The following is a 12,067-nucleotide window of genomic DNA, read 5'->3' as shown; positions in this document are numbered from 1 at the left end:
CAGAAAATAATTAACATTCCTTCCCGTAAACCTCCACTAATCTCGCCGACGATTTCCGGCTTTCCAAGAACATGAGCCCCTGATTGCGATTCTTGGCATCCATCTGGATTAGGAGACGCGGTTTGCTGAGCGCGCTGCGGGCGGCGCGGAGCGCAGATTGTGCGATGACCCATCACAAGGACGGCGATGTACCGTCCCCGAGGGATTAGCGGGAGATGGAGGGATTGTGGGGATCATTCATACAGCGAGAACGGCGGCTGACGACACGGCCCGGCGCAGCGCCGGAGATAAAGCGACACTTCACATTGGCAGCCATAATAAACTCCAGGATCCATCTGTCACCAATGCGCAAATCTCTGGCGCCACCACCTGGAAGATCGCTGGAAGTGCACCTCAGACTTGGCCGACTGAAAGACGACCGAGAGAAAGACGCATTGTAACGAGAGAGACGCATTGTACCTGGAGAAACGCATTGCAACGGGAGAGACGCATTGTAACGGGAGAGACGCATTGTACCGGGAAAGACGCATTGTAACGGGAGAGACGCATTGAAACGGGAGAGACGCATTGTAACGAGAGACGCATTGTAACGAGAGAGACGCATTGTACCGGGAAAGACGCATTGTAACGAGAGACGCATTGTACCGGGAGAGACGCATTGTACCGGGAAAGACGCATTGTAACGGGAGAGACGCATTGTACCGGGAAAGACGCATTGTAACGGGAGAGACGCATTGTACCGGGAAAGACGCATTGTACCGGGAAAGACGCATTTAACCGGGAAAGACGCATTGTACCGGGAAAGACGCATTGTAACGAGAGAGACGCATTGTAATGAGAAAGACGCATTGTAACGAGAGAGACGCATTGTAATGAGAGAAACGCATTGTACCAGGAAAGATGCATTGTAACGAGAGAGACGCATTGTAACGAGAGAAACGCATTGTACCAGGAAAGATGCATTGTAACGAGAGAGACACATTGTACCGGGAAAGACGCATTGTAACGAGAGAGACACATTGTACCGGGAAAGACGCATTGTACTGGATAAGACGCATTGTAACGAGAGAGACGCATTGTACTGGATAAGATGCATTGTACTGGATAAGACGCATTGTAACGAGAGAGACGCATTGTAATGGGCGCAATTCACGGGAAATCCGAAGTCGCTGCAGGAAAAATCCTGGCGAGCTGCATTCCCCGCACAGGAACCCATTATTGATGAGATTGGGGACTATAGATGATCAGGGACTGGTACAAGGGGGCGTGTCCTCCTCCACAAGACCTGCTGGACAGCTGAGATATGTATTGTACCCACCAGTCCCTGATCTCCAGGGAACACCCCCTCCGCACTGGGGCCCCCAAACCTTCCAGTAGAGGGGCCACATTGTGCATCTTACAAATATTTGTAGGAAAAAAATCTGAAAAACAAAAAAAACTTTGTAATTGAATGAATCCATTGTACTTGGATCTTATAGGAAGCGTGATATGAATGAGCACAAAAGAGACCCCATCAGAGTCCCCCCCTTACACCAGAGTCCCCATTAGAGTCCCCCCCTTACACCAGAGTCCCCATTAGAGTCCCCCCCTTACACCAGAGTCCCCATTAGAGCCCCCCCCCTTACACCAGAGTCCCCATTAGAGTACCCCCTTACACCAGGGTCCCCATTAGAGTACCCCCTTACACCAGAGTCCCCATTAGAGTCCCCCCCTTACACCAGAGTCCCCATTAGAGTACCCCCTTACACCAGGGTCCCCATTAGAGTCCCCCCCTTACACCAGGGTCCCCATTAGAGTCCCCCCCTTACACCAGAGTCCCCATTAGAGTCCCCCCTTACACCAGGGTCCCCATTAGAGTCCCCCCCTTACACCAGAGTCCCCATTAGAGTCCTCCCTTACACCAGGGTCCCCATTAGAGTCCCCCCCCTTACACCAGGGTCCCCATCAGAGTCCCCCCCTTACACCAGGGTCCCCATTAGAGTCCCCCCCTTAGATCAGAGTCCCCCTTACATTAAAAACCCTCTCCTAGATTATTATTATTATACAGTATTTATAAAGCGCCAAAAAGTTCGCTCAGCGCTGTACATTACAATGGGAGACAATACAGTAACAATACAATACACGAGGGGTTCGAGGGCCCTGATCCTTGGAGCTTACAATCTAGGAGGGAGGGGATGGTGGCACAGGAGGAGATAGCTGTGAGGGATGGAGTGGTAGGAGGAGTGAAGGAGGTCGGCAATTAGCAGGGGGAGGGGTAGGCTTCCCTGAAGAGGTGGGTTTTCAGGGTGCGCCTAAAGGTGAGGAGGGTAGGTGATAATCTGATGGATTGGGGTAGGGAGTTCCAGAGGATGGGTGACACCCTGGAGAATTCCTGGAGGCGGGCATGGGAGGAGGAGACCAGGGAACTAGAGAGAAGGAGGTCCTGTGAGGAGTGGAGAGTGCGTGTTGGGTGGTACTTGGATATTAGGTCGGTGATGTAGTTTGGGGCAGAATTAGATGAGACCGTGTGGCAAGGAGTACCGCTACATGAGAGCCAGTAAGAGTCCCCGTGACGGACAGCAGAAATATTCTTTTTTTTTTGTGTTGTTTGGAGTTCCTGCACCACGCGGGGGGGGGGGGGGGATGGATCTCAGCAGAGAATAAAGACAGCATGGCCTTGTGTGGCCGTGAAGACCAGACCTTAGCAGGAAGTCGGGGACAACTGAAGGGGCCATGCGGTCTCTGAATGGATGGGGGAGGAAGTCAGTCATTCCCAGCTGAGCCTACTATGAGATGCAGGGAACGGTGCCTTTTGCTGGGACCGGTAGTCCCATAATGCCTGTGTGGTTTGGAAGCTCCGGCCAAGACACAGCCCTCTGAAGACTTGTTGGTTGCTGGTCCCTGTGAGCTGCTGCTGGGAGGTCTGCGCTGAGGCCAGACCCCGCTGAGCACTCTGCTGATCCCTGGGGTTACCTACTGCCTGCTGTGTGCCCAGGAGTACCGCTACCTACTGCCTGCTGTGTGCCCAGGAGTACCGCTACCTACTGCCTGCTGTGTGCCCAGGAGTACCGCTACCTACTGCCTGCTGTGTGCCCAGGAGTACCGCTACCTACTGCCTGCTGTGTGCCCAGGAGTACCGCTACCTACTGCCTGCTGTGTGCCCAGGAGTACCGCTACCTACTGCCTGCTGTGTGCCCAGGAGTACCGCTACCTACTGCCTGCTGTGTGCCCAGGAGTACCGCTACCTACTGCCTGCTGTGTGCCCAGGAGTACCGCTACCTACTGCCTGCTGTGTGTGCCCAGGAGTACCGCTACCTACTGCCTGCTGTGTGCCCAGGAGTACCGCTGCCTGTTACCCGCTGTGTTTGCCCAGGAGTACTCCGCCTGTTACCCGCTGTGTGTGCCCAGGACTACCGCTACCTACTGCCCGCTGTGTGTGCCCAGGAGTACCGCTGCCTGCTGTGTGTGCCAGAGGTGACTCCTGCCAGAACCGTGAGTGTCCATACCCCCCCCCCCCCGCCTGGACTGGCCCCATTGAATACCCCTAATTCCCTGTCCGGGCGCGCCCATCGAACACTCACACGGTTGATGCCTGGATTGGCCCTGGAACCCCCCTCCCTATTACCCTTGCCAGACTTGCCCGCTTGGATTAATACTCGCTCTGTCCATCGCTACCCCACATCGCCCTATCGTGGGCCGGATTACAATTATTTTGGGCTCCGCCCCTCTCTTCCTCTTTTTTGGGTTCCCGGACGCTGTCTTCTTACCCTGAGTGAGTGTCTCCCATATGTCAATAAAGCTTTATCATCCCTCGTGTGTGTTCTGTCCTGCCTACGCTTCCGTCACAGTCCCCCTTACATCAGAGTCCCCATTATAGTTCCCCCCTTAGATCAGAGTCCCCCTTACACCCGAGTCCCCCCTTACATCATGGTCTCCATCACAGTCCCCCCTTACATCAGGGTCCCTATCGGAGTCCTATTTACATCAGGGTCCTTATCAGAGTTCCCCTTACACCTGAGTCCCCCCTTACATCAGGGTCCCCATCAGAGTCCTCCTTACATCAGGGTCCCCATCAGAGTCCTCCTTACATCAGAACCCCTATCAGAGTCCCCCTTACATCAGGGTCCCCATTGGAGTGGCTCTTGCATCAGAGTCCTCTTTACAGAGTCCCAATTAGAGTCCCCCCTTAGATCAAGATCTCCATCACAGTACCCCCTTACAACAGGATCCCTATCAAAGTCAGCTTTACATCAGGGTCTCTATCAGAGTCCCCCTTACACCCAAGTCCCCCCTTACATCATGGTCTCCATCACAGTCCCCCCTTACATCATGGTCTCCATCACAGTCCCCCCTTAAATAAGGGTCCCTATCAGAGTCCTCTTTACATCAGGGTCCTTATCAGAGTCCCCCTTACACCCGAGTCCCCCCTTACATCAGGGTCACCATCAGAGTCCTCCTTACATCAAGGTCCTTATCAGGGACCCCGCTTAGATCAAGATCTCCATCACAGTCCCCCCTTACATCAGGTCCTTATCAGAGTTCCCCTTATACCAGAGTTCCTACCAGAGTCCCCCTTACACCAGGGTCCCCATTGGAGTGGCCCTTACATTAGAGTCCTCCTTACAGAGTCCCAATTAGAGTCCCCACTTAGTATGAGAGCCCCTCTTACATTAGATAACCCCTCTATAAGAGTCGCCCCTTAGATCAAGATCTCCATCACAGTCCCGTGTTACATCAGGGTCCCCCCTTACATCAGAGCCCCCCTTACATAATATAACCCCTCCTAGATGAAGCAAGGGCAGATGGATTCCAGGATTTAAATGCTACGTGCCACGATTTTACTTGTTTAATACTTTTTTTTTAACATTTCTTCAGTGACTTCCTGGTTTCTGGCCTAGGCCAAAATAATGTCATACATCCCAGGAGTCTTCATGGGAGGGAGGATCTTTCTCAGCTAAGCACACCCTCCTGCCTGCATGCCTGAGCTAAGGGCAGATGGATTCCAGGAAGAACATGCTACATGTATCATCCGCCCTTACTCAAGATGGCCAGAAAACTAATATAGCCAATGCTCATTCTTGTGCACATGTACCGACGCTCGGGCTCGTATCCTGTGCGCACGGACACATAGGCGCACCTACATGCGCATTGGTGCCAAGCTGCCTATCTAAGGCACAGTTCACACCTATGCAGTTTGCGTTTGATCCGTTTCTGCAGTGCTTTTGCGGTGCTTTTTACATTTTTGACACAAAACGCATGAAAAAACCCGTAAAAAATGCACTACATGCTTTTCTGCACCGTCACCATCGAAGTCTATTGAACCAAAAACGCAACGTTTCCCCGCCCCTTTCCAAAAACAGCAACGGGTGAAAACGCAGAGATGTGAATCTGTCCCATAGGAAATCGTGTTAAATGGACTGCTGTGCGATTCTGGAAAACACAACGAAAAACGCTGAGGTGTGAACCTGGGAGATCCTGGGGTGTGAACCTGGGAGATCCTGGGGTGTGAACCTGGGAGATCCTGGGGTGTGAACCTGGACTTCGGGAGATCCTGGGGTGTGAACTTGGACTTCGGGAGATCCTGGGGTGTGAACTTGGACTTCGGGAGATCCTGGGGTGTGAACCTGGACTTCGGGAGATCCTGGGGTGTGAACTTGGACTTCGGGAGATCCTGGGGTGTGAACCTGGACTTCGGGAGATCCTGGGGTGTGAACCTGGGAGATCCGGGGGTGTGAACCTGGGAGATCCTGGGGTGTGAACCTGGACTTCGGGAGATCCTGGGGTGTGAACCTGGGAGATCCTGGGGTGTGAACCTGGGAGATCCTGGGGTGTGAACCTGGGAGATCCTGGGGTGTGAACCTGGACTTCGGGAGATCCTGGGGTGTGAACCTGGACTTCGGGAGATCCTGGGGTGTGAACCTGGACTTCGGGAGATCCTGGGGTGTGAACCTGGGAGATCCTGGGGTGTGAACCTGGGAGATCCTGGGGTGTGAACCTGGACTTCGGGAGATCCTGGGGTGTGAACCTGGGAGATCCTGGGGTGTGAACCTGGGAGATCCTGGGGTGTGAACCTGGACTTCGGGAGATCCTGGGGTGTGAACCTGGGAGATCCTGGGGTGTGATCCTGGGAGATCCTGGGGTGTGAACCTGGACTTCGGGAGATCCTGGGGTGTGAACCTGGACTTCGGGAGATCCTGGGGTGTGAACCTGGACTTCGGGAGATCCTGGGGTGTGAACCTGGACTTCGGGAGATCCTGGGGTGTGAACCTGAACTTCGGGAGATCCTGGGGTGTGCTCATCGCTGGATGTTCTTCAGCTTCCCTGTGATCTGTGTTGCTGTGTTCCTGCTTTGCTGGCTGACCTCCCATTGATGAAGCGGCTCGTTCCCGACCTTGCTCTGCGGATTTGGATACTGACCTCGGCCGGCCTCTGACTATACTCCCGGTGCTGACCTCGGCCGGCCGCTGACTATACTCCCGGTGCTGACCTCGGCCGGCCTCTGACTATACTCCCGGTGCTGACCTCGGCCGGCCTCTGACTATACTCCCGGTGCTGACCTCGGCCGGCCTCTGACTATACTCCCGGTACTGACCTCGGCCAACCTCTGACTATACTCCCGGTACTGACCTCGGCCAGCCTCTGACTATACTCCCGGTACTGACCTCGGCCTGCCTCTGACTATACTCCCGTTGCTGACCTCGGCTGACCTCTGACTATACTCCCGGTGCTGACCTCGGCCGGCCTCTGACTATACTCCCGGTACTGACCTCGGCCAGCCTCTGACTATACTCCCGGTACTGACCTCAGCCAACCTCTGACTATACTCCCGGTGCTGACCTCGGCCAGCCTCTGACTATACTCCCGGTGCTGACCTCGGCCAGCCTCTGACTATACTCCCGGTACTGACCTCGGCCAACCTCTGACTATACTCCCAGTACTGACCTCAGCCGGCCTCTGACTATACTCCCGGTGCTGACCTCGGCCAACCTCTGACTATACTCCCGGTACTGACCTCGGCCAACCTCTGACTATACTCCCAGTACTGACCTCAGCCGGCCTCTGACTATACTCCCAGTACTGACCTCGGCCAACCTCTGACTATACTCCCGGTACTGACCTCGGCCAACCTCTGACTATACTCCCGGTGCTGACCTCGGCCGGCCTCTGACTATACTCCCGGTACTGACCTCGGCCGGCTTCTGACTATACTCCCGGTACTGACCTCAGCCAACCTCTGACTATACTCCCGGTACTGACCTCGGCCAGCCTCTGACTATACTCCCGGTACTGACCTCGGCCTGCCTCTGACTATACTCCCGGTGCTGACCTCGGCTGACCTCTGACTATACTCCCGGTGCTGACCTCGGCCGGCCTCTGACTATACTCCTGGTACTGAACTTGGCCAGCTTCTGACTATACTCCCGGTACTGACCTCAGCCAACCTCTGACTATACTCCCAGTACTGACCTCGGCCAGCCTCTGACTATACTCCCGGTGCTGACCTCGGCCAGCCTCTGACTATACTCCCGGTACTGACCTCGGCCAACCTCTGACTATACTCCCAGTACTGACCTCAGCCAACCTCTGACTATACTCCCGGTACTGACCTCAGCCAACCTCTGACTATACTCCCAGTACTGACCTCGGCCGACCTCTGACTATACTCCCAGTACTGACCTCGGCCAACCTCTGACTATACTCCCGGTACTGACCTCGGCCGACCTCTGACTATACTCCCGGTACTGACCTCGGCCGACCTCTGACTATACTCCCGGTACTGACCTCGGCCGACCTCTGACTATACTCCCGGTACTGACCTCGGCCGACTTCCTGACCACGCCGCTGCCTCATTGTGTATGGCTGTGGCCCACCTTGACTACGCTTCTGAATCACCTGCAATCGGCACCCGTGCTTCTTTGAGCCGTGTACATCTGTCACCACATTCATGGGACCTTAAGGGAAGCCCTCTCACCAACTCGGCCTCCAACCAAGGTATGTGGCAACATGGCTAGAAATGCTTGGAGGGTTCAAAGTGATTTCTTAACAAACCAAAGCATGAAGACATGGATAAATGGATGGGGAGATGGATGGATGGAGACAATAATGTATAAATGGAGACATGGATGGATGGAGGGGGGATGGATGGGTGGAGACATGGATGGATGGGGGAATGGATGGATGGAGACATGGATGGATGAGGGAATGGATGGATGGAGAAATGGATGGATGGGGGAATGGATGGATGGAGACATGGATGGATGGGGGAATGGATTGGTGGAGACATGGATGGATGGGGGAATGGATGGATGGGGGAATGGATGGGTGGAGACATGAATGGATGGAGAAATGGATGGGTGGGGGAATGGATGGAGGGATGGAGACATGGATGGATGGAGACATGGATGGGTGGGGGAATGGATGGAGGGATGGAGACATGGATGGGTGGGGGAATGGATGGATGGAGACATGGATGGGTGGGGGAATGGATGGATGGAGACATGGATGGGTGGGGGAATGAATGGAGGGATGCATGGATGGAGACATGGAGGAATGGATGGATAGAGACATGGATGGGGGAATGGATGGAGGGATGCATGGATGGATAGAGACATGGATAGATGAGGGACTTTGCTTTGAATATTAAAAGTAAATGAAGTAGCGTCTTTTGCGGTTGTGGTGCTCGGGTGCAGCGTGGTCCCAGCTCGGCTCGGGCACCATCTTTGATGGAGGATTTGCACAGATTGTTGTAAATATGCAGTGGTCTCCATTGGGATGGTCAGAAGTATTTGAGGGAGCTTTGCTGGCATCTGATTGGGTGTTCACAGTGTATATAGTGAATGCGGGGTCCGGGGAGAGCGGATATAGTGAATGCGGGGTCCGGGGAGAGCGGGTATAGTGAATGCGGGGTCCGGGGAGAGCGGATACAATGAATGCGGGGTCTGGGGAGAGCGGATATAGTGAATGCGGGGTCCAAGGAGAGCGGATATAGTGAATGCGGGGTCCGGGGAGAGCGGATGTAGTGAATGCGGGGTCCGGGGAGAGCGGATGTAGTGAATGCGGGGTCCGGGGAGAGCGGATATAGTGAATGCGGGGTCCGGGGAGAGCGGATATAGTGAATGCGGGGTCCGGGGAGAGCGGATATAGTGAATGCGGGGTCCAAGGAGAGCGGATATAGTGAATGCGGGGTCCAAGGAGAGCGGATATAGTGAATGCGGGGTCCGGGGAGAGCGGATATGGTGAATGCGGGGTCCGGGGAGAGCGGATATAGTGAATGCGGGGTTCGGGGAGAGAGGATATAGTGAATGCGGGGTCCGGGGAGAGCGGATACAGTGAATGCGGGGTCCGGGGAGAGCGGGTATAGTGAATGCGGGGTCCGGGGAGAACGGATATAGTGAATGCAGGGTCCGGGGAGAGGGGATATAGGGAATGCGGGGTCCGGGGAGAGGGGATATAGGGAATGCGGGGTCCGGGGAGAGCGGATATAGTGAATGCGGGGAGAGCGGATATAGTGAATGCAGGGTCCGGGGAGAGCGGATACAGTGAATGCGGGGAGAGCGGATATAGTGAATGCAGGGTCCGGGGAGAGGGGATATAGGGAATGCGGGGTCCGGGGAGAGCGGATATAGTGAATGCGGGGTCCGGGGAGAGCGAATATAGTGAATGCGGGGTCCGGGGAGAGCGGATATAGTGAATGCGGGGTCCGGGGAGAGCGGATATAGTGAATGCGGGGTCCGGGGAGAGCGGATATAGTGAATGCGGGGTCCGGGGAGAGCGGATATAGTGAATGCGGGGTCCGGGGAGAGCGGATATAGGGAATGCAGGGTCCGGGGAGAGCGGATATAGTGAATGCAGGGTCTGGGGAGAGCGGATATAGTGAATGCGGGGTCCGGGGAGAGCGGATATAGTGAATGCGGGGTCCGGGGAGAGCGGATATAGTGAATGCGGGGTCCGGGGAGAGCGGATATAGGGAATGCAGGGTCCGGGGAGAGCGGATATAGTGAATGCGGGGTCCGGGGAGAGCGGATATAGGGAATGCGGGGTCCGGGGAGAGCGGATATAGTGAATGCGGGGTCCGGGGAGAGCGGATATAGGGAATGCGGGGTCCGGGGTTTAGTAACACTTTAAGGGTCCCCATGCTTCTACAGTTTGGATTCTATTGGTGAGTTGCTGGAATATTCATACTATAAATATCCAATCCACAGAGGGGTCAGCATATCAAGTGCCACATTCTTAATGTACATCATGTTGCACCCTCCTAGGTAGCTAGGGGGAGCTCTAACTTCAATTGTTAGATAGAGGCTGATTAGCAGCCTGGGTGCAATAATTAGAAGATCAGAGTTTGGTCAGAGCTGAGAGGCTCTGCAGATCTGGAATTTCCTCCTGCTCTAGGTCTTTGGAGAAAGATCTAGAAGCAATGGGTGGAGGTGAGGAGTGGCCGATCTGTACTCTTGGAGAATCCCCAACAGGAGGCTTGGCAAGGGGCCAGGACAGCTTTAAGAGTAACAGCCTGCTCAGCAGCAGGAGAGTTTGGGTGGAAGATGGAGAGGAAGTGAGGCTGGAGAGAGGCGCCTGGGAGGGGGCATAGATGGAGAGGGGTTCACCTGCAGGCTGAGGACCTTGGAGGCAGGAAAGCTCAGGACTTCACGAGCCCCCTGAGAGAGGACCACCTGTGTGGCAGAGAAGGAACGGCCAAGCTAGAAGGCCTGGTAGCAGCCACCAATCCACCAAGTTGACAATCTACAAGGCCTCACTACCACATGTGCTTGACACTGGGATTGGTTAGACTCCCATAAACATGCAGATTTAGTTCTCCACCGCTTCTGGAAGCTTCCATGGTCCTCCAGAACCAGGTAGAGGCGATAGAGTCCTAACCTGTTAAGTTATCCAGCCTGACCTGCAGTAAGCCGACCCAATTTACAGACTCACACATTTATCAAGAGTCCTACCCAATACATTTACCTACACTGTCCCTAGTAGCACACTAGAGGGTGCTACACACACATGCATGTCATCTCCCAATGTATGTAAGGGGGTCCTCATCCACCTTTCTAATGCCTCTACACATTTCACAGGATGAACCCGCATCTTCAGGAGGACTTCAAGGAACGTGTAACTGGAGTCAAGCTCCACTCCACCAGAAATGCAAACGGGACAGCCTGCAACACTGGAACCCCTGGGGGGGCACAGAGGCACCCCACAGGAGCACTTGCCAAGCCACTGTGGGTGGAAGATGGAGGGAAGTCTACGTTTTTCCTTTACAGGTAACTTTTATACCTACTAACACCAGGTGATTGTAAATGGGAGGGGCTAGACAGTAGACGTGGATCTTGTATTTTGCTGCAAAGTCAACATTTTAACGTGGATATCCAGAAATGATAGATCATAGCTCATCTGTATGTCATCTGCAACCCCCTCCAAGTGGTTTTTCATGTTTTTTTTCTCATTTAAAAATTGATTTCCCGCCTCTTTGTTGGGTATATAATAATGAGGAAAATAATGCATCAGACTAACCAGTTCCCCGTCCATCCGGCTCGGAGGCATCCCCAGGATTGAGCTCCTCCATGAAGGGATCTGCATGCTCCCGGCGCCCCACCCTGCGAAAGACAGAAAGTAGAGACACGTATCATGAATGGACTCCACGTGTCATGAATGGACTCTGTGTAGCCACGTGTGTTCCTCTAGCTCTGAGCTTGGAAAACCATCCACAAAAAGCCTTCCTATCTCCATCCTGGACTCCAGGAACACCCGGCCACTGATGTGACACCAGTATTTATATAAACATAACACGTGAGATCCAAAGATAAAACTATGGCTTGTACCCCCATGAGGTAGTAATGCCGACCTCCCACAGCCCTGGCACCTTTTATTGAGGTCCAGTGGCCAAGCATTTCCTCCTTGAGTAGCTTATTGTTCCCATCCTGGTCACCAACAGGGAGCAATAGCAAGGAAGGGCTGTGATTGGCTGCTAATGCAGCATGAACTAAGCCCACCCCTAGCAACGGAGCCAGGAGAGGATTCCTATCGGCAGCCATTCTGCTAGGAACTTGGCCCCTGGACCTTTTATTGAGGTCCAGTGGCCAAGCATTTC

At 54.2% G+C, this 12,067-nt stretch overlaps 1 protein-coding gene across 1 annotated transcript in view; it reads right to left on the bottom strand.

Moving 5' to 3' along the window:
• The window catches only part of CRTAC1 (cartilage acidic protein 1), a 604,943-nt gene that overhangs the window by 104,669 nt on the left and 488,207 nt on the right, over positions 1-12,067 (bottom strand). Inside the window, exon 10 of the mRNA XM_089662389.1 lies at positions 11,491-11,573. Within this exon, the coding sequence (XP_089518515.1) occupies positions 11,491-11,573 (83 nt within the window). The remainder of the gene's footprint in view (positions 1-11,490; positions 11,574-12,067) is intronic.

Source organism: Staurois parvus, unplaced genomic scaffold (genome assembly GCF_062004578.1).
Source record: "Staurois parvus isolate SC_StPar_1 unplaced genomic scaffold, SC_StPar_1.0 ptg001463l, whole genome shotgun sequence".
NCBI lineage: Eukaryota > Metazoa > Chordata > Amphibia > Anura > Ranidae > Staurois > Staurois parvus.
This window is presented reverse-complemented; position numbering and strand designations above follow the sequence as displayed.